This window comes from Hippopotamus amphibius, chromosome 13 (genome assembly GCF_030028045.1).
Source record: "Hippopotamus amphibius kiboko isolate mHipAmp2 chromosome 13, mHipAmp2.hap2, whole genome shotgun sequence".
Classification (NCBI taxonomy): Eukaryota; Metazoa; Chordata; class Mammalia; order Artiodactyla; family Hippopotamidae; genus Hippopotamus; species Hippopotamus amphibius.
Genome location: NC_080198.1, coordinates 23,931,397 through 23,954,361, shown reverse-complemented (window position 1 = coordinate 23,954,361; position 22,965 = coordinate 23,931,397). Strand labels below are relative to the sequence as shown.

Here is a 22,965-nt window from a genome sequence, read left to right as displayed (position 1 = left end):
TTAAACACATCTTTTGGGACAGATTAGCAAACTCCAGAAATGTTCCAGTTTTTCATGCTAAAACTCATTTAAAATTGAAAAGATAGATTTCTCACTTCCAATGTGGTGATTAACTTAATAATAGGTATTAGCCTCCGCAAGCTTAAAATAGAAATGGGTCATCAATTTAAAAATGGAAGATGTTTGTCTTCCAATGTGCCATTTGGTTCTAAAAAGTTGAAAATGGCAGAAAATAATGAAGCCCAGAAAATGATGACGTTACAATTTTTTTTCTTAAATACTCTAAAGATACTCAGAAAGCCACATGCCTCCCCTTCCATGTCTAACAACTGTCAGATATCAGACTAGTCTGGACGAGATGTCGCTGAGATCTCAGGTGTCTCAGACCCTTTTTGGGCTGTCCAGATCTTGGTCTGAACGTTAGCCCTACTGTTTTATCAATCTAGTGTTGGGCTAGTTACTTCGCATCTCGAAACCACATCTTTCTCCTGGGTCAACTGTAGGCTAAATAAGGATACTTGTAAAACCTTTTACACAGCACCTGGCACCTAAGCTCTGCTAATGGCAACTGTTCTAGGAAAGCACAAAAGAAACAGGACAGATCCACATGGCCTGTGTGCTTGCTGTTCCTACCACTAAAAATCTCATGCTGTACTAATCGTCACCATGGAAGTGAATGTGCAGCAGACAAATGTTCCAAGAGTTTTGTCAGCACACAGATTGCAAGTCATGTTCACAATCAGAGATACATTTCTAAACTGTGACTCAGTGTTGGTTGGGAGGGGACCTCATTTCCCTGTCTCTGCCTCTCCTAGTTGGTTGCAGCACATGAATATGCTGTAATGCGAAAAGAAGTTTCTTCAAGTGCTTTTTGATTCTGGGGAGATTACTGCAGAAGATGTGATAAATTCTGCAAACCCAAAGTGCATAATGGAGCTACTGACATAGCCTAAACCACAGAGTTCAGAAATGACAATTCTGTAATCAAATGATCTGTGTCCAACACCCAAGCCTACCGGCCCTGCCTCTCAAAGGCAGATTATAGAGAGGCTTTCCTTGTCACATCTGCAATCAGATTGCTCACCAAAAACCTATAGTTGCTGTTGTTTGAAAGTAGGACTCTCTTATTAAGAAAATGGGCAGTAAGCTTGTCAAAAGAATGTGATGTGAAGGCAGGGAAAACTCTGTGTGTGTGTGTGTGTGTGTGTGTGTGTGTGTGTGTACACCACTCTACACAGAGGACACGTGCAGGCAAAAATCAGGAGTCCTATCTCTACCTACAACTATACATTTGGGCCATTTCTACAGTACATATGTTGCTCTCCTGTCTCATATTAAACACAAGAAGTATCATAAAGAAGTACTGAAAAGTCCAACAAGAGAGAATTAGTTAATAAGTCAGAAAACTGGCAAAAACAACAGTATGTGCTGATCACAGGGACAAATATGAAGACACATTATCATTAAGTCTCCTCTTAAGCCCCATGGGAGCCCCTCTTTCAGAATCTCTTTACAGGTAAGGAACTTATGAAGCTACAAGAAGGTGAATGACTTGCCCAAGGTCACAGAGCCAGTAAGTGGGGAAGCCCGAGTATGAAGCCAGGCCACCTGCTCTGACCCCAGAGGCAGCTTGCACTTCACCAAACCATCTCCCAGAACTGTGGCTCTGACCATGAGCAAGGGATACTATGCAGTCAGCAAAACGTACTTTGTAGAGTCTTTAACAGCACAGGAGAGTTTCCACAGTGTTACACAAGAAAATAGGACAGCTGAGCCTTACCTAAAATTTTCAACATTCAAACTTCCACAGAAGCAAATAAGGCTATGCCCTTAGGCATAGAGGAATCATCTCAGCAACCGCCCACACGTAGCATTGGGCACTCATACCCATTAATCAGGTGCCCAGAGAGGTTTAAATTGGTTCCACAAAGGATTGAGGCACTCATTTTTCATCTGGAAGACCTAGTTCTGCCTTTTCAATGATTTTATCTAATATCATTGGATTGATACTTTTTTTAATTTACAAAATGCGTTTCAAATAGTTCTATTACACAGGCTGAATGTCAAGTCATTCCTACCACAATGACCACAAGGACAACTTATTATACATCTTTAGAAATGGATCTTTCAATAGTTATCGACCACTGCTGGCATATCCACCAATTACAACAGGATATGTTCCAAACATTAAGAAAAACAGAGCCAAATGCTATTATATCCTAACTTGAGTTAACCGTGATAAATCATCTTTATCTAGATAATAAAGACAAATCAAATTGAACTAAAACAATAATCTGTATTAACTACTTGTATTTTCAGTCCTTAAGGCCATCTCAAAAATGTTATTCTGATTCAATAATCTCAGGACAGTTCCATTCATATTGATATTAAACAATCCTCTGTTTTAAAAATATACTATTGTCAATTTTCAATCAGCCAAGGCCTTCATGTGCAACTTAGCCAAAACCTGTGCTTTCCCAACTATCCTTCCGAAGATGCGGCAGATAAAAAGCAAACTAATTTTAATATTGTTCAAAGCTGAACATAAAACATTTAACTTAGCAGGGAACATACTTTAATATATTCTAGTAGCAAAGATAAAAGAGTTTCATTGGCATTACCTACAAATGTAAATTATTTCTAAACGGCAAGAGCTTGGAGTAAGTAAGACTTGATTTCCGCTGACATACACACTCTAAGGAAAGCGACACACAGAAACCCAGCATCTGGTTTTCAAGCCATTCAGTACAGTTACAAAGTCAACATGTAGCCTGTGACTGTGTAACAATATAACATTAGGTTGGAGGAAAAGTTTGTTGGGGTTTTTCTGTAAGATGTTATGGCAAAACCCAAACGAACTTTTTGACTAACCCAATACTAGGATTTAACAACCTTTCAGTTAACCAGTGGAATGGTTGTACTGCTATTACTCCCACTAAGATCTTTCAATTAGTCTGGTAGATTTTTGTCTGTTTTGCTTTTCTGTATTCCCTATGGAGAAAGCCACCCACACCAAATAAATAAAGAAATGAGACCAAGATAGATTATAGAAGAGTTCAAGGGACGTGGCAAGGATCTATCCCTCAGTTTCTTCCTAATCCTCAATTTACGAAAGTACCTAGCACTGATTTGCTAACTCTCATTCTAGTCCCAATTCCCTCAGACTTTTTCTTTGTAGACACAATTTATTACAACTCTGCATGATGCCTGCAGTCAGACACATGGGTTGTATATGATTGACCTTTCGTGGCTAAGCCGGAATGAAAATCATAATTGGAGAAGTGCAAACTAAAGAAACAGAGGGATTAAGCAAGTCACTGGGGGCCAAAGCATCCAGGGTAAGTCATGCAGGCTGGGAGGGTTTACCTAGTTCACTGTCCAGCTCCTCCGTATGGATCCCTTCTTCTCCAAAGGAATAGCAGGAATGAGACAGAAAAGAGAGAAAGAAAAATTCAGACACCAGCACCAAGAAAAGAAACTCCCCTCAAGAAAAACAGCAGCAAACACATCACTTTACTTTGTCCTTACCTGCGTTGTGGCTTATTTCATTGGCTTGGCTACTCAACTCCAGACCTCAGTGTAAATCACAAAACGGGAAGAGCTGATATTGGCAACATAATTACACGGCTCATTTCCTTGCATGTCAAAATACGGTTTGATTGGTTGTAAAAGATGACAAATACCTTTGCGGTTTCAATGTTCTTACGTGGGAAGTCACTTATTACAGACCTTATTTTGAGCAAACAAAGCTGTTAGATGTTTCAATATTAGTCCTTTTAATCCTTCAGTAAATCCTCTAATCAGTGAGGCAATTACACTCACAATTAAAAAATTATTTAACTTATAGGTAATACCGCTGCCTGAAAAACAGAAGGTGAGGTCGAATTGAGAATACAGATTCTCAGATGAGCTACATTTCATCGTCTTTCAAAAGGAGTTAGAAAAATGAACTATGTCACGATGATATACATGGGGGAAGTGAGGCTTGAAGGCTGACGTGCAAGGATTATTAGGAGGCAGAGTTTCCTTTGTATAGGATTTCTAAGTCAAACAGCTCAGAAATATTAGAATGAAAATGTTTTTTGTAATTTCAGTGAGCAAAACAAGCCAAGATCATTTCCATTCTTGACCGTCTCTTGCTGTCAGTAAAACATTTCATTATGACTGCGAAGAGAACACAGGACAGCACACAACAAATCATTTCAGACACAGTCACTCCAGCTACACAGCAGGCGGCTGTACCCTCCACTGTAAGCCCCACAAACACAGGGATCAAGCCTGTGGTCCCTACTCCAATATGCCCAGTGCCCACTGGAGTTTTGGTACATAATAGGTACCGAATATTTCGCAAATGGATGAATGAATGAACAAATGAATCGATTACTGACTTCAGTAACCAACATCGTCCTACACACCTTGTAAACTCCTGATTTAAAAACTATCCAACTGCCAACAATAAGGTTGACCCTGCTATTGTTTCCTAAGCAGAGAATCTTATTTACATAAAACCTTTCATGAAAATGCCCATTTGGATATTATGTAAAGTATCTTTGGGGGCACTCATGCATTTCCTCAAAAATTCTTTAATGAGACCTACTATGTGCCAGTCCCCACGCCAGGTGAGAGACATCGAAATGAGCACAACCAGGCACATGTCTATGCCTTTGGGAAAGGAGACACGGCCAAAGCTCACAAAAATAAAAATTAAGTTAAAACTGCGGTAAGTTCTCTGGAGTTGAGATACATAATAGACTGACCTAATCATATCTGGGGGCAAAGTCAGGAGAAAAGTCCTTGAGCTGTAATCTGAAGGTTATGCAAAATTTAATGGAAAGACTTAGAGTGAAAAATGACTAGAATTTAAGCTCTGCAAGAACAGGGCTCCTTGTTTATTGTGTTCAATGATACATATGAAATTCCCAGAATACGCTTGACACAGAGAAGGCATTCAATAATTATTTGTGGAATACAAGAGTATTCTAAAGAAGGAGATGCTCTGGTTTCTCTTCAGATCGCATAAATCTTTCGCCTTTTTAAAGAAGGGAGAACTGCACATCTGACTAGCACGGAGCAGGAACTCAATGAGGACTAGTGGGGGATGAAGGACAGAGTATAGCATGAAACAAGAGTCAGACAAGCTTAGAGGCTGAACCACAGAGAGCTTGGAAAGACAAGCTATGGACTTGGCAATTACTGAACACATGAGAGAGCCATTAAACAGAGCTTGAGGCGACGGTGATAACACAAACACATTTTAACAAACTGCTCTGAGTATGGTGCAAGAAGAAGTGCGCAAGAGTCTGGGTGGAAGATGAGCACGATCTTGACTAGGATGGTAGAGACGACGAAGAAAACGGATTCCAGAGACATCTGGGAGGCGAGTTGAACTCAGCTGGTGGTACATGGGTTAGAAATGGGCGTTAAGAAAAGTAAAAAGTCAAGGGGCACTCTTACGGATGCATGAATTAACCCTCCACTGAGACAGGGAACACTTACAGAAGACTAGAATTGGAGAGGGGGTGAAAGATCATTAGTTGGGTTTTAATCAGAATGAGTTTAAAGTCTCTTTGAGACAACAATGTTACTAAAGATACTGGCTTGGAGCTCAAAGGCAAGGTAGAAGGCTTCCAATTGAACTACTAAAACATAGAAATGAAAATAGGAGTTATACGCTGAAGATCAAAATCCCAAACTAGTTTCTGACTTTTTAGAGATAGGAAAAAGAAAACAGAATATTTTTGCAATAAGTATGATGCTACACTGTTACATTCTGTGTGCATATAACCTACAGAGAATAGAAAGAAATACAGGAAAAATATGGGCCAACAATGTAATTCTTCTTTGTGTCATTTTATAAACAACTACACAAGACAGCTTTGTGGTAACTGGCAAGAGAAAAGGCAGATATGGGAACTGATACTTGCCACTGCGGTATAATCTGGTTATATACTTATACCATTTGTATATACAGGCACACATACATACATATAGTTTTCACCAGAAAAAGAATATATGAATTTTAATGGTGAAGGGATAATTACTAAGTGAACTGCATTTGGTGTGAATACATACTTGTTCCAAAGGGAATAACATTAACACCAATGACATGAAATTCTAAGGATTAAAAATTACTAAAAGTGTTAACAAAAACATTCAGTAATTCTACTCAATACTTTCACTCCATTTTCCTCAGTAAAAGCGACTGGAGTCTTCTATTATCTATAAAATTATATTAACAGTCATTTTCATACATTCTCAGTATAATTATAATGGATACTGACATTGAAGAGCTGATGGCAATAAGAGGGCCTAAAATGGCTTCAAAATCATCAGGCATCAAATAAAGATTAAATTTTGTTCTGAGAAATTTTATGGTTGGATGTATCTTATGTTCCGATCTTTGAAAACTGGTCACCTCTGTATTATATATTAAACAGAATACGTGAATAGTCAGGATGGCCCATTATCCTTAAGCATGCAAAATAACGCAGCTGCCCACACCTGTTCCGTTTTTCTCAGGACTAAGCAACCAAGATGAAACGAGCCTCTCACTTAGGCCTCCTCAGTCAGACGGATTTGTATTTCCCATTGAAGTCACTCAGATAAACATGAACACGCAATTCTATGTTCATTTCATGTAATCTGCAATCCACATATATCCTGGAGTACAAGGTTCTGACAGGATCATACTTTACTGGCTTACATTTTCAAGCAAACCTCAAATTCATAGACAACAATTCTGCCGAATAGGATACATGAATAAAATTTCACTATCTTACAGTAAAATGTGTATTCAATAATTACACCACTAATTCAAATGCCAGAAATTAATAATGAGTAGCAAAGCAAGCCATTTCCCTTTTAATTCGTCCACGTCAGAAAACAATTTTGGTAGAACTTGGGACAGACTGAAGGGGAGCACATTTGTTCTGTCTTTATTTTTTTTTTCCTTGTGCAAAAGTAATTAGAAATTCCAAAGCCTTGAAATAAACTTTTTTTTTATAATAGTAACTCTTATAGACAACTGATTCTTTTTTCTTTTAATTAACAGGGAGTGGGGGACTCGGTCTCTTTTGTGGAAGAACAGGCTGTCTCATATTTAGGATACACTCTGAGTCCCACACAGATTCCCAAACACAACATCTGCTTTCTTTCTTCATGCTAAACCTGGAGAAATAATCAAATTATGAAGCATGAAGAGTTCAAGAAAAGTTCTTGATTTTTTTTTCTGTAAGACTGTCACAATACATGATTAGGGTAAGTGACCAGAGCACCTTTGGTTTCTAAATTCCTAGAGACTTTCTAGAGTTTTCTCCAAGTTCCTGAAGGCAGAGGTTGCATCTTCATTTGAATAGTTTCTGTGCTGAAATTCTGTTTCTAACAGAGAATTAAGGATGCCTTTATGTTTAAACAAATTGTTCTTTTAGAACAATTTTGCTGATTTTTCTCCTGCTTTTGGAAACCACACTGCACTTACTAGAAACTGGATTACCTTTCAAAAACTCACTGCTAGAAACCTGTCTGACCTTGCTACAACTTATTAAAATTTGCCTGTGTGAACAAGCCCCCTTTCACCCAGACCGTCCTAGCTCCTTACCATCATCTTCACACTCTTCCAGAGGCTTCTGCTGCTTGTTCAGGCACCGAGGGTCTAACCAAGATGTTGTTTTTGTGTTATGGCTGAAATTCAGAAACGAAAACAAGAAATATGTTTGAAAAGAAAAAAAAAGTTAAAAGCTCAATGACAAAAGTCTTGAATATTTATTCTTCAACCAAAGCAAACATACTGTCTAACAACAAACAGGCCAGTAGTGAGCCCCGGTTTAGAATTATGAAATTGCTTGAAAAGAGTCTTGGGGAGGCTGTTTCCTTACCTAAGACATCACCATTCCATTATTGGAAAGCTTAAAATGTAATACCAGCTTTATTTTTGAAAAATGAGCTCCAAATCACACCACTTGTCTATACCGTCTACTCCTGTCTAGGCTTATTTTAGTCTTCACATGTGTCAAAGAGCAAATTCCAATTTATTTTCAATTTGTCTATGACTTAAATGTTGGATGCCGGAATTCACAAAGAAGGCTGCTATTTCACTCGTTATATTACATAAGAATTCCCATGACTGTGTGAAACTACCTCAATTCACGGAAGTGGCTCAAAGTTGTTCAGATATCATTCATCACAGTATCTTAAATTATGCTTCAGATATAGTGAAGGCAACCCCAAATTATCTATTACAAATCAAACCGGGACCAAGGAAAAGCTTGGAAAAGCTGAACATGTTACCCCACTTCCTTCTGGAGGGTCTACCCAGCTGGAGATGAAGTGTTTATCAATAGACACTGTTGCCCTTCAGTCATGTTAGAAATGCTAGGAGAACAACTGGGAGAACTGACCCGAAGCAGATCTGGGGCTAAGTTCTGCTTTGGCAACCAGCTCACTCTATGCAAACTAATTAAGAGGAGCAAAGAACCACAGGTCCAGTAGTTCAAGCTGCAAACCACAAATGAAACACAGAAAATTAAAAAAAAAAATTTTTTTTCCCCGCAAAGTTTAGGTAGTAATCTAAAGCCTGAAGTTTCAGTTGTAAATATGTTGAAAAGATAGTCACAGTTTTTAGTTTTAGATTCAAATCTTATTAATTGTTTGGAAAAAAATTAAGGCTTAAGTGAAAAACAGAATGTGCAAATGTCTACAGACATTATCTCAACTATGCTAGAAGAAAAAAAACAAATGAAAGGTAATACAGTTACAACTAACACCGCCACCAATACTTATTTGTCCACTTAGACATATCATAATCTGTTTTGTCATTTACATATAAATTACAATTTACTTAATCCTTACAAGGACCCTATGAGAGGAGTATTATTAGCATTAAAATGATTACTCCCCATTTTCCACATGAGAAAACTGAGGACAATGATGTGAAGAAATCTGCCCAAGGACACCCTGTTGATACATGGAATCAAACTCAGGGAGTCCCGCACTAGACTCCACGGTTTGCGCTATTCCTTTTACATGGTTAAGAGTGTAAACATGATCACTGGTGGGAGGAAAGATTATACGTGATATTTTAAGAAACACTTTTTTACCTCAAGACAATTGTAGATTCACATGCAGTTATAAGAATGAACAAAGAGAGATCCCACACCGCCCCTTACCCAGATGCCACCAAGCGTAACATCTTGCAAAACTATAGTACAAAGTCACAACCATGATACTGACAACCAAACAGTCAATACAGAGAACATTTCCATCAGCACAGGATCCCTCATGTTGCCCTTTGATAGCCACACCTGGTTCCCTTCCAATCCCTCCTTTCAAAACCCATTTTTAATCCCCGGCAACCACTAATCTGTTCTCCACGTCCATATTTTTGTCATTTCAAAAATGTTATATAAATGAAATCATGTGGTATGTAATCTTCTGGGATTTGCATTTTTCTTTTTTTAAAAAAAATATATATTGATTGATTGATTGCTTGTGCTGCGTCTTCACTGCTGCATGCGGGCTTTTCTCTAGTTACGACGAGTGGGGGCTACTCTTTGTTGCAGTGCGCAGGCTTCTCACTGCGGTGGCTTCTCTTCTTGCGAAGCACAGGCTCTAGGCACATGGGCTTCAATCGCTGCAGCATGTGGGCTCAGTAGTTGTGGCTTGCGGGCTCTAGAGCACAGGCTCAGTGGTTGCAGCGCACAGGCTTAGCTGCTCCACGGCATGTGGGATAGAACCTGTGTCCCCTGCACTGGCAGGCGGATTCTTAACCACTATACCACAGGGAAGTCCGGGATTTGCATTTTTCATTCAGCATAATTCCCCTCGAGATTGTTGCAAACAGCAATAATTAATTCTTTTCATTGCTGAGTAGTATTCCATGGCATGAATGTACTACAGTTTAACCACTAAAGGACATCTGGGTGGCTTGGAGTTTTTGGCTATTTGGAATAAATCTACTACAAACATTTATGCACAAGCTTTTGTGTGAATGTAAGTGTTCACTTTTCTGGACAAATGTGCAATGGCTGGGTCTTATGGTAATTGCAATGTTTAGTTTAAGAAACTGCCAAACTGTTTTCTGGAATACCACACATTTTACCTACCCACCAGCAATGTGTGAGTGATATAGTTTCTCTGCATCTTCACCATCCACTTAGTGTTATTACTATTTTTTTTTTTAATTTTAGCGATCCTAATAGGCTATATACCTATGATATCTTTGTGGTTTTAATTGCATTTCCCTAATGGCTAATGATGTTGAACATCTCTTCAGGTTCTTATTTGCCACCTGTATCTCTTCTTCAGTGAAATGTCTGTTCATGTCTTTAATTCATTTTCCAACTGGATTTTTTGTTTTAACTTGAGTTTTGAGATTTCTTTATATATTCTAGATACCAGTCCATTTTGAGATATGGGGCTTATAAATATTTTCTCCCTGTCTGTAGTTTGTCTTTTCATTTTATCAGTCTTCTGCAATGCAAGTTTTTCATTTTGATGATGGTGAATTGATCAATTATTCCTTTTAGAATCATGTTTTTGATGTCAAGTCTAAGAACCCCTGCCTATTACCAGGTCTCAAAGACTTTCTATCAATGTGTTTTTTTTCCCCTATAAGTTCTATTACTTTACATTTTACAGTTTATGATGATCTATTTTGAGTTGTGTTTTTGTTTGTTTTGTTTTGGTCTAAGATGTGAGGCTTAGGTTGAGGTTAATTTATTTGCCTCTGGCTATGCACTTGCTCCAGCACCATTTTATTGAAAAGGCTATCTTCTTTGCATTGAATTGTTTTTGCATGCTTTGTTGAAAATCAGTTGGACACATTTGTGGGTCTGTTTCTGGGTTCCACTGATCTATGTGTCTATTTCTTCATCAATACCACACAGCCTTTATTACCGTGGCTATATAATAAGCCTCGCTATCGGGTAGATTATTGTGACATATATTGTTCTTTTTCAAAACTGTATTACCTATTCTAGTTCCTTTGCCTTTCCATATACATTTTAGAATAAACTTGTCTATACTAACAAAAAGCCTCACTGAGATTTTGACAGGATTTATATTAAACCTGGACACACGTTTGGGGAAAACTGACATCTTTACTATACCAATTCTGAGTCTTTCAATCCACGAATACAGTAGGTCTCTCCATTTATTTAGACTTTCTTTGATTTCTTTCATCAGCATTTTGTAGTTTACAGCCTACAAAATCCAGTACATGTTTCCTTAGATTTATACCTAAGTGAGGTTTTTTTTTAAGTGAATGTGAATTATATTCTATTTTGAATTTTGTTGTCTGCTTGTTCATTTTTAGTATGTAGATATACAAATGATATTTGTATGCTCATCTTTTTATCTTACTGAACTCATTTATTCTAGAACCATCTTGTACATTTCTAGTGATTTTCTAGATAGATAATCAATCTGTGTGTCTTTTACTTCCTTTTATTGATTTATTATCCTGGCTAGAACTTACAGTACGATGTTGAATAAGAGTGGCAAGAAATAATATCCTTGGCTTATTCTCCATTTTGCAGGGAAAGTTTTTTGTCTTTCACCATTAAGTATAATGTTAGCTGTAGGCTTCTTGTAGATGTTCTTTATGAAGTCAAGAAATTCCCCTATATTCTTACTTTTTCTGAGAAATTTTATCATGAATGAGTGAATTCTGTCAAATACTTTGACTGTACTGATGAATATGATCCTGTGATTTTCTTCCTTTAGTGGGGTCTTAATATGGTAAATGATATTGATTAATTTTTCAAATACTGAACCAGTCTTCTATCCCTGGAATAATTCCCAGTTGGGCATGGTGTATAATTCTTTTCCTGTATTATTGAATACTATTTGCTAATATTTTGTTATAGCTTTTGCATCTATATTCAAGAGGAGATTGCTCTGCAGTTTTCTTATTCTTTTTTTTTTTTCCATGGACTGTCCTTGTTTGATTTTGGTAACAAGGTAACACAATTCTTAATTGGGAAGTGTCCCTCCTCTTCCATTGTCAGAAAAAAGATTGTGCAGAAATTTTATTCTTCTTTGAATGGTTCTCCAGTTAAACCATCTGGTTTCTAGAATTTTCTTCTTCAAGAGTTTTTAAATTATAAATTCATTTCCCTTAATAGTTATAGGGCTATTTAGTATATGTGCTGCCGAAGCGAGCACTATAGGGCTATTTAAATTACCTATTCCATACTGGATGAGTTGTGGTACTTCATGTTTCTCAAAGAATTTGGTCCATTTCATCTAAGTTGTCAAATTTATACGTCCAGACTTTTTGACAGAACTTTCTCATCTTTCTAATGTCTTCAGGGACTGCAAGGATTCTGTGTTTAAATTTTAATACTGGTAATCCACATCTCTAATTTTTTGTCATTCTTGTTAGAGGTTCTTCAATTTTGCTTATCTTTTTGAAGAATCAGCTGGTTGTTTTATTGATTATCTCTGTTGTTTTTGTTTCTGATGTCATTAATTTCTGCTCTTAATTACTTCCTTCCACTTATTTCACATTTAATTTGCTTTTCTAGGCTCTTAAGTTGGAGCTCAGATTATTGATTAGAGAATTCTCCCCTTTTCTAATATATATGTGTAGTGCTATAAATTTACCTCTCATCACTGCTCTAGCTGTATCCCACCTAAGAGGATGAGAAATTCCTTGTTACTCTTGGGTAGGGATGGGCGTTCCAGCTCTACACTAGACCTCTGCTGACACCAGCCTGGCTGGGAGGGGCAGGAGTGCCTCATTACTGCTCCCAACTTGGCTTCCACTAACTTCCTGAGGAGGTGGGGGCCTCTTTACCACTGCATGGATGGTGGTAAAAATCCTGACTCTTCACTCTGTCACTACCCCAGTGCAGAGAGAGGCTGCCTTGTTACTGCCAGGTCAGGATGGGCATCCAGGCTCGCCCCATGTGGTCTCCATTGAACTTAGATGAAGAAAGGGGGGACGCTCATATTGCCCAGCTACAAAGTCCCAGCTCTCCTCTGAGCCTTTTTGGATACCATCCTTACACGGAAGTTTGAGATTCTAGTTACAACCTGTGAAGGCTAGAGGACTAGGCTCCTCACCTGACCTTTGCTGGCAGGGGTAGGAGCACAGGCTTTTCTGTCTTGTTGGCTGGAGCCCAGCAGTTATTGAATAAAAGCCTCCTGCCTTGCAAGATGCCCCTTCCTGGTCCTCTGGCTAGAGAGAGCAGGCTTGTATGGGGGTTTTGTTTTTTGGTCTCCACTTGCTGGTGTTTCTGAGTTACTGGCTTCTTCAGCTCCAAGTCTGGGATATACGAGGTAAAAAGAAAACTCAGGGAACTCACTACCTGTCATTTCTGTGATCCCAAGTTCCTTAGCCAGTCTGCCTTATTTTTATCTCCTTTCAAAGTCTTCTTATGTCTGCTTTCTGTATAATGTATAGAGCTTGTAAGACTATGCTTAATTTTTTAATGTTTTTAAATTCCAGTATTTCTTAGATTTCCAATAAACTGTAAAGCTAACATAGACAAATATACATAAAACAAGGTAGGTCTGATTGTATAGAAATTTAACTTGCTGTTGAATGTAAGATATTCTAAGACAAAGTTTTTCAGAATGAAGGACACCTGAAAACTCATTAACCAGCATATATAATTTAGGCTAAAATATAACTGCTGTGTATTAAATTAAGTATAATTTAATATCTACAGACCAAATCACACAGTTGTTATAATAAGCCATACTTTTGCATAAATTTTCTATTAAACATTAGGCCAATGAAGACTGGCCTAGTACTGATTAAAAGCTAAATTAGGTTACGAGAAGTAAGAGATCACTAAACCGTCTTGTAAGTCATCCATAGTCTTGGGTCTTCACTAACCATTTTTACTAACCACAGTCCTCACTAAACATCAACATAACCAACTTTCTTTTCTCAAATTCATCAAGTCAGTCTTTTTGTAAATTAATTAATTAATTAATTAATTTTATTGGCTGTGTTGGGTCTTTTTTGCTGTGCTGGGCTTTCTTTTCAGTTGCGGTGAGTGGGGGCTACTCTTCATTGTGGTGCGCGCGCTCCTCATTGCCGTGGCTTCTCTTATTGCGGAGCACGGGCTCTAGGCGCGTGGGCTTCAGTAGTTGCAGCACGTGGGCTCAATAGCTGTGAATCACGGGCTCTAAAGCGCAGGCTCAGTAGTTGTGGTGCACGGGCTTAGTTGCTCCACGGCATGTGGGATCTTCCTGGAGCAGGGATTGAACCCGTGTCCCCTGCATTGGCAGGCGGATTCTCAACCACTGCACCACCTAGGAAGCCCCATCAAGTCAGTCTTGAGCAAAACTATCGATATATTCTTTTCCAAAAGTTTCATGTATTACTCTGTATTAGGAATTCCTCTGTTACATTTTCCTTTGCTCAACACAGTTCTTCCTTACTGATGGACATAACTTGAAAGGCAATTTAAAGCAAAAGCAAAGTACAAAATTCTAAGCTTATAATTGACATCCACTTCTCCAACGTTTAAATTCCTCGGTAATAATCAAATGATGATGATAAAATGGTAACAGTGACAATAATGCTCACTAATTAGTACTAGCCCAAGTTTCACATCCATTATCTCATCTAACTCTCATGAAAATCTGACAGGGTAGGCATGATCTACAATATTCATGTCCTCCTACAGACAGAGAAAACTGAGAGGCAGAGAGGCAAACTCAAATTCCCAAGGTCACACAAATACTAAGTGGTAGAAACAACATGAGTTTTTAGGGGAGCTCTTAACCACTATATTTCCCTAACTCCCAGGAAAAGACTTCATCATCCACTCCTGTCTGCAATAAGCATTTGTTATTAACATGAAGACAGAAATGTGGACTGCCCCCTCCTTCTGGATGGAAAATAACCCAGGAGGTATAGTTTACTCACCTCCGATTTCCTAGCTTAGTTCTTAAAGAGGGTGTTCCGAGACCCAAGCCTTTTCCCTCACTCCCATGTCTTTAGGAAAATTATACTTTCTTGCCCTTGCTGATTTTTCTAATTACAAAATATATGCTGAAATATCTATGTGAGTGGAAATATATATTCAAACCCCACAAATATGTATAATGTAGTTAAGAAAATAAGCTCTTTAAATTCCTTACTTAACTCAAACTCAAGTGTTAACAGATATTTCCAGAATTTTTCTACACATAGAACTGTATCTACATATTCACAGAAAACAAATACACACATATAATAACATAGTACATATGTGTATACACCCATATATTTTACAAAGGTGAGATACTTCATATATTGTTCAGAAATGCCCTCCTTTGTTAATGTTCCCTGAACAGCAGACCTTCAACATTAATCTGTTGGGTTAGCCAAAAAGTTTGTTCGGGTTTTTCTGTAACATTGTATGGGAAAACCTGAAGGAACTTTTTGGCCAACCCACAGTATTTGAGAGTATTACCTATGTTTTTAATTATTTTATAGTTCAAATGGCCATTTTGTTTTTCTTTTTTAGTGGTACATAAATTTATGGTGAATCTTAATAGGGAATCTCAACAATAGAGCCAAAGTACAACATTTAAAACATTGACTAGTGTTGGTTAAAAAATTGCATTATCTTAGATTTTCTAGAATGGTTTCAATGTTATGTATTTTTTTGTTCCTTTCCAGCACAGGTTATTTCTCCGATGTTCAACTACATAATATTGAGTTTTTAATTTTGAAAGACTTTTCACATCTTTATATTCTCAAACGTCAATCCATTTGCCTTGCACCATGTAAAAAAAATTAACTTAAAGTTAATTTTTTAGAACATAGACCTAAATGTACAATGTAAACTACAAAACTTCCAAAAGAGATATATAGCAGGAAAAGGCTGCATTTTGACTTTGAGTTAGGCTAAGATTTCTTTGCTTCTACACTAAAAACATAATCCACAAAGGGAAAAAAAAGTGATAAATTAGACTTCACAAAGAACTTCTGGGTCTTGAAAAGACACAGTTAAGACAATGAAAAGAAAAGCCAAACTTGGACAAAATGTTTGCAAACCACAAATATAATACAGGAATTGTATCCAGGATATATGAAGAACTCTTAAAACTCAAAAAAAAAAAAAGGAAACTGCATCCCAATTAAGAAAAAATAAGCAAAGGATTTATATATTCTAAGTGGCTAGATATATTCTTCATATATAATGCCATAACTTATATATACACCATAAGTGAGTTGTCTAACTCTTTAGGGAAATTATCAATCTTATGCTTCCTCTAGCTCTTCAGATTCCATGATTAGGATGTTACGCTAATTGCTTTTTTGTGCAAGGGTTGTTACATTGCAGGAGAGAAGACCATCAGCACATGATCAAACCTTTTAGAATTAATTTACATCTGTAGCTGCTACAGAAAGAGAAAGAAGGAAAATGGGGGAAAAAAGGGAGAGATTCAGATAGAAATAATGATACTTTACTCTATAAAATAGACTTCTCCATTTTCGGTATAGGCCATCTCCCAGTTTTCAGGTAGAGGACCTAAATTATCCTCTGCAGAAAGAGGTAGGTATTGAGGGAACTTCTGAGAAGGGTCCGTGATGGGAGTGGCGATGATGCTACTATTCACAGATGGGAGCGCTGCTTCTTGGAGACTGTGCTCTTCTTGGTCACCAGAATCGGCTGTTTAATCATGGGGAGAGAACGAGAGAGAAAAAAATCATCAATCATACCCCAAACCAGGGTGTTCACTACACTGTGTGCATCTATATTCTTAAAAGCCGTCCTCCTTTCTTAATTTCTGGACATCGACTTTACTCTGTTTTATTTAGATGAAAGTTCTTTTAATAGCAAACATCAAAATGATGAACCAAATTTATTGACCGAAAAAGAAAGAAGGGAAAAACATGCTCAAATAACACATTGCTCACAATCTTGGAAATGTCAAAGAAGACACATACTCATGACTCAAACCTTCGAGTCTCTTAAACTAAGAAGGCCATCAAATCACCGACTGAGCTGCACTCTCATCCCGTAGGTATCATCTGGTTTCATGACTCAAGAGGACTTTTGGGGGCAAGAAAAAAATCAATTCTAAAAAGTTTAGAATATACAGACAGCTCTACCACTGAGTCAGAGTCTAGCCTCTTTTGGAAAAGTGAGGAGAATGTTCCTGTGGAAACCAAGACAGTCACGGCCAGAACAGTCTCCTGCGGGTGGACTGATCTGATTTGGGTCTTGAAGGCTCTAAATACCTGAGTCTCCTTGCCTTCTCATGAACTAGAAACATCAAGAGGTGATGTCTGCGTCCGAGAACACGGCGGCGGCCGCCTGCGCGGCCCCCCCGGGCAGAGCCCTGCTGCGGGCGGGCACTGAGCGGCTGCTGCGCGGAGGGGCTCGGGGGCTCCTCCGGCCGCGACTGGAAGGGGCCACCCCCGGCTCGGGGCGCGACGTCAGCCTGTCTCACAGCCGGGGCACCGTCATTGTGGAGCGCTGGGGGAAGGTGCCGCTAGCGGGAGAGGGCCGGAAGCCGCGCCTGCACCCGCGACACCGCGTCTACAGGCGGGTGGAGGACGCGAAGCACCGGACCAAAGACAACCTGGAGCTCATCCTCACGCAGTCGGTGCAGGAACTTGGAGTCCGAGGTGACCTGGTCTCGGTGAAAAAAATCTGTGGGCCGTAATCGACTACTTCCTCAGGGACTGGCTGTATATGCCTGCCCTGAAAACAAGAAGCTGTTTGAAAAGGAGAAAGTGCTGAGACAAGAAGGAAAATTAGAGAAGACCCAGACCAAGGCTGGCGAGACGACAGTGAAATTTCTAAGAAGTTGTCCCCTGGAGGTAGGGATGAAGAACAATGTCAGATGGGAGCTAAACCCTGAAATAGTCGCTCGCCACGTCCTCAGAAATCTTGGTGTTGTGGTTGCCCCACAGGCATTAAAGTTACCAGAAGAGCCCATCACACAGTGGGCGAGTGCTGGTGTGCGGTGACGGTAAATGGGCTTGACACTGTGAGGGTACCTCTGTCTGTGGTGAACTTTGAGAGGCCCAAGACCAAAAGATGTAAGTACTGGTTAGCCCAGCAAGCTGCCAAGGGAATGGCCCCCACCAGCTCCCAGACCGTCTGAACCTATTCTACCTGGAAAGCAGCAAAGCAGAATCAGAGGAGCAGTGGAGCGAAGATGGGCCGGCACTGTGATATCACTCCCAACTCTGACCGAATGTTGAATTTTAGAGCGCGTGTGGAGACAGCAACAGTGGACCAGACTGCATAGACAGGTTGAATTGTCCATATGTGGCACCTTCAGCAGCACATCTGGCCTTATTGGGGCTGGCCTACTCCAGAAGTACCAGGCTGTAGATTTGATAAGCTAAATGTTAATAGACCAAAAGAGTTTAGATCCTACGTAGTCTCTTCCTACATGGGAATTCATTGGAATAAATGATAGAGCTAGCTCATTCTCATCATCCAAACTGAACATTTGTATCTGAAGAAAAAATAAAGAGGTTATGTTCTTTTTAGATGTCATTCACTGGACTTTCGAATGGGGACAGGACCTCTAAATGGGATGTCCTCTAGGGATTTGCTGCTAAAAAGGAACAAAGAGAATACATTTGCAGGCTGCAGCCCACAGCTGCTATCAACAAATTACTCAACAAGCTGATAGGTCTTATGGTCTTAAAACTTATTCTCATTAGGTATGCCAATAAAGCCCTCAATACAAAAAAAAAAAAAAAAAAAAAGAGAGAGGTGATGTCATCAAAGTCCCCACAAATGGCATTGTTGACATTCTGGTTGAATTTTTATAGAGGCTGATGATATTAAACGTCAGTCTCCTTGGGGCTTTAAAACATATTCATCAGGGGATGTAGTCATTTTCTATCTCCCACAGTAATTCTCCTGCAGACATTTCTGATTTACTCAAAGCAGACTGAGGAATAATATAAGACTGTTTTCAAATCGTTCTCCAATCAGTAGCTTCCAATGACACACACGAGAATAAAGGTAATGCAAAAGTCGGATGCAGGGCATGTCAAGCCTATTAAACAACCACCTCCACCAAAAATCCACTGCCATTGAGGAGGCTGCCTGTGGTCTTTCCCTGCCTTGCATCTATCCCCTCTTCTTTTGGTACCACTGCTCAGATCTCCATTTGGAAATCATCCCCTCCATTCAAGGTCCATGTGGTCCAGGTGGGACTGACTTATACCCACTCCAAGCTCATGCAGTGGGCCCAAGACACACCCATATCACTCTTGCCTTTATGACTGGATCAAGGACATGATCCAAGGCAAAATAATGAATGTTAGGCATGGAAGTGCTGCCTGGAACTATCAAGCAGGAGGTGGCCTCTTCACCCTGAAGTTATTTAAGCTGAGAGATTCTCATGTTGTAGGTGCTGGTGGCCATCTTGACAAAGCTTGGCAAGACTTGTCTGAAAATTAAACCCATAGAAAGGAAAGCAGAGATGAAACACAGAGAAAGGCACCCAATACCCTTGATGAAGCCTCTCTGATTTCATGTACTCCTGGACTCTTCAATTGCTTGATGCCCTAAATTCCCTTTCCTGCTTAAACCAATGTGAGTTGCTTTTATAATCTGTACCCCTGAGTGCAGATTAATAAAACAACTATAAATTTGAAGGAAAAAAGAGGAAATTAGGCCAGCAAGGAAGAAACGTTTTGAAATTACTAATCAATAACAAAAATTCAAAACTTGGCAAGAATTCAAAGATTCACCTTTAATTCTCTAGGAGCCAAAATGTATTCATTTCTGATGCATCATCAGAACGTACATTTCTCACACTTAAGTGTATGTAAAAATCACCTGGAGAGATTGTTAAAATGCAGACATGGGTCCCTACTTCAGAGAACAGATTTGGAATGTATATTTTGGGTTCAAAAATGTATATTTTAAGAGCATCCAGGTGACAGAGATTCAAGTACAAGCATTACACTTTGAAGACAGAGATATAAAAAAGTGCTCAACAACAATAAAAAAATCACTAGAAAAAAAAAAACCCTTTAGCTAGAACTAGAACCTTTAGCTAGAACTAGAACCTTTAGCTTCTAGGAGGGGTTCTGCCCAACTGGCAATGCACCAGCGTATGGTGCAGCCTCTGGGTACAAATTCCTATGACCACTGGTGCCAGGTCAGACACACAAATGAGGTATGTTAGAACACTGGAGAGGGTGCAACCTGTCTGAAGGGAGCAGAGAACTCAGTGCCAGGCAATTAGCATCCTGGGGAAAAGTGGACTCAGGGTTTCCAGATTTCTGATTTTTCAAAGAGAAGGTGGGAATCTCTATTTTTATGCAAAGATTTCTAATTTCCAATCCTAATTCCTTTAAAAAATAAAGCAATGTGGCACAAGCAAAAAAATGAAAGGTAGTGACTATAAGCGCTGACCGTGAAGCCAGACTGCTTGAGTTTGAATCCTGGCTTTACTGTTTACTAACTTGGGAAACACACTCAACCTCTATGTGCCTTAGTTTCCTTAGTAGTAAAGTGGGGATAATAACAGCACCTACCTCATAAGACTGTGGGCAGATTAGTTTATGTAAAGCACTTAATATAGTTTTTAGCACACAGTAAAAATCATCTCCTTCATTAAAGTTATTACTAATTTTTGTTTGCAAGTCAGAGCTGGCCCTCAGGCTACCAATTCATTACAAATAGGCAGAAAAAGGATGGATTCAACATCAGACCACAGATCAAATCATAGTGTACCTGTTTCTAGCTGTGTGGCTTTGGAAGAGACTTTACCTTTCTGAGCATCTGTTTCCTCATCTGTAAAATGGGCATAACACACACACCACAGGAATGGAATGATTCAATACATACAAAGTACCTGAAAAAGTGCCTGGCACTCAGTGAGTGCTCAGCAGAGCTCAGGGCTGGGACCTGCTACTGGAAATACCAGGGGCCAAGGTCAGGGACCATCTCTTAATATGATATTTAACAGTCACAGAAACTCTGGGACAACAGTAGACATTCATTAAGTTTAGCGAAAAATTTTGATTAACCCATTTTAATAGAAACTGGATGTAACAGGAAAAGGGTGGTGGCCAGAGGTGGGCCACTACACATAAAAGAGAAACAACTTGGTTTAATAATGAATGTAAACAATTCATGTTGGGGAGGGTGGAGGAGGGGAGGAAAAAGCCCTGCCAGCATGCTAAAACCTTGACGACAGGAAGAGAATGTTAGCTTACCAGAAAAATATATAAGTAATTTTAACTTTCCAGAGAAAACAGAAATCCCTCCAGCAACTAGACCTTATTTTAAATTATCCAAATATTTATTTTTATTTTATATGTTTTCAGTGTCTTCTTTTTTAAAAAACCACTTTATTTACCTATGACTGATATACAAAAAGCTATAGATATTAATTTTTCAGTTTTATTCAGGTATAACTGACAAATAAAATTGTAAGATACTTAAAATGCGCATTGTGATGATCTGACACACATGTACACTGTCAAAGAACTCCTTCTGTCTGATTAATTTTTTTTAAGGTGATAGATACTTAACGTATACAACTTGATATGTCTGGTTTGCAGTTTCTTCTTTCCAGTTTAATAGAACCTTAAACAATCTCATTCTCTGAAAGAGAATCAGAAGCCCTAAAATGGGGCAGATGTAGGGCAGATTTAAAATATCTGTAGTCCTAATCACGGCTTTGACTTTGACACATGCTCTCATTTCAAAAACTCTTAATTTACCAAACATCTAAAAGCACTGCTATCACTCTCTTACTAAAGATTGCCAATGCACCCAAAGAGGACAGGTAGAATGGATTACTGGAACACAGACTGGGTGAGCAGACAGGAGGCTGGATCCTCACATTTTCTAGTGAGGTTAACACACACTATTCCTCAGTGTTCTTATCTGCAAAATGGGGACAATAATAGTTAGGCTGCCTCTCGAGATTTCTAGGTTTACAGGATACATGTGAAAATGATTCATAACTGTAAATAAACACATAAAACATTTTCATTCATGGTAAATCAGAAGATTCCCAGCATTCACATACATAGACACACTTGGGAGCATTTGAAGGTGACTTTGACAACATAAGCTCATGTCAAACATACACTCTGGAGCTTATTTTAAATTACACATGCATTTAGATTTATGTGCATCCCTGACTGTGTACACAACAGTCAAAACTTTTGAGGCTCCAAAGGGCTAATAAACTTGACTTAAAACACAGTGGATGAGCCACGTAGATTCTGGAGTCAGACTTTTTGGGTTGAAATGACAGCTTTGACCCTCACTGGCTTTGTGATACTGGACAATCGATTAGACCTCCCTGGAATATGCATGACAGCTTAGCAGAGTGCCTGCCACAGAGCACTGGGGAAATATTAGCTCTTTTGGTAATATCATTACTCTTGATATTTCAAAGCAATATTTTATCATTAACCGCTAATGAAAAAGAAGCATCGGCAGTCTAATGTTCAATAATAGGGAGACTGTTGGGAAAACAAGCTTAGGAACACAATTAAATAATATTTTTGGTGTCTCTTAGAGGTGGTTAATGGAAGGATCAGCAACTTTTTAATTGTGGTTGTTTGTTATATATTTTCTAAGTTGTCTATAATGAACAAAATACTTCTACAAATGTTTTCATTTATTTGTATAAATAACACTGTGCTTTGCCCAACAGTGCAAGTCTATCTTCATGAAGCACACATAAACAGTATTCTCTCTCCAGGGCCTCCTTCAGGTCTATAATTTGGGTATAATTTGTGGAAGATTGTCCTACTGCCTTGTGTTCAACAGTCAAGTTCTACAGTGAGAATCTGGGATGACTGCTCATTACTCAGCTCTTGCCTCCATCTCTGGTTGCAGAAAAGGAAGGAAGGAACAAGCGACCTCCCCAGGATGCTCCTGGCCTTGAGTTCCCTGCTCTTTTGCCAGCAGATAGTGCTAATATTTTTTAGGCATGTTATTTAGACATTTTGTGTCCCCTTCAACAGACCCAAGCAGAAGTCAGCTGAGATCACACCAGCAGACTGTTATT

The 22,965-nt window shown here is 38.9% G+C and overlaps 1 protein-coding gene and 1 pseudogene across 17 annotated transcripts in view; one reads left to right on the top strand and one right to left on the bottom strand.

Annotated features, from left to right (window-relative positions):
* MAGI1 (membrane associated guanylate kinase, WW and PDZ domain containing 1) overlaps window positions 1-22,965 on the bottom strand; it is a 622,148-nt gene that overhangs the window by 98,267 nt on the left and 500,916 nt on the right. For 7 of the 17 annotated variants that reach the window (XM_057704357.1, XM_057704342.1, XM_057704344.1 and 4 more), the window contains exons 5-7: window positions 16,418-16,619; window positions 7,598-7,680; window positions 3,367-3,405 (exon numbers count right to left, since the gene is read on the bottom strand). In XM_057704357.1, the coding sequence (XP_057560340.1) occupies window positions 3,367-3,405; window positions 7,598-7,680; window positions 16,418-16,619 (324 nt within the window). Of the gene's footprint in view, window positions 1-3,366; window positions 3,406-7,597; window positions 7,681-16,417; window positions 16,620-17,191; window positions 17,380-22,965 lie in introns of those variants that run through there. The other 10 variants (XM_057704360.1, XM_057704354.1, XM_057704356.1 and 7 more) reach the window with 3 other exon arrangements.
* Window positions 17,207-18,063, top strand: LOC130834329 (39S ribosomal protein L9, mitochondrial-like; annotated as a pseudogene).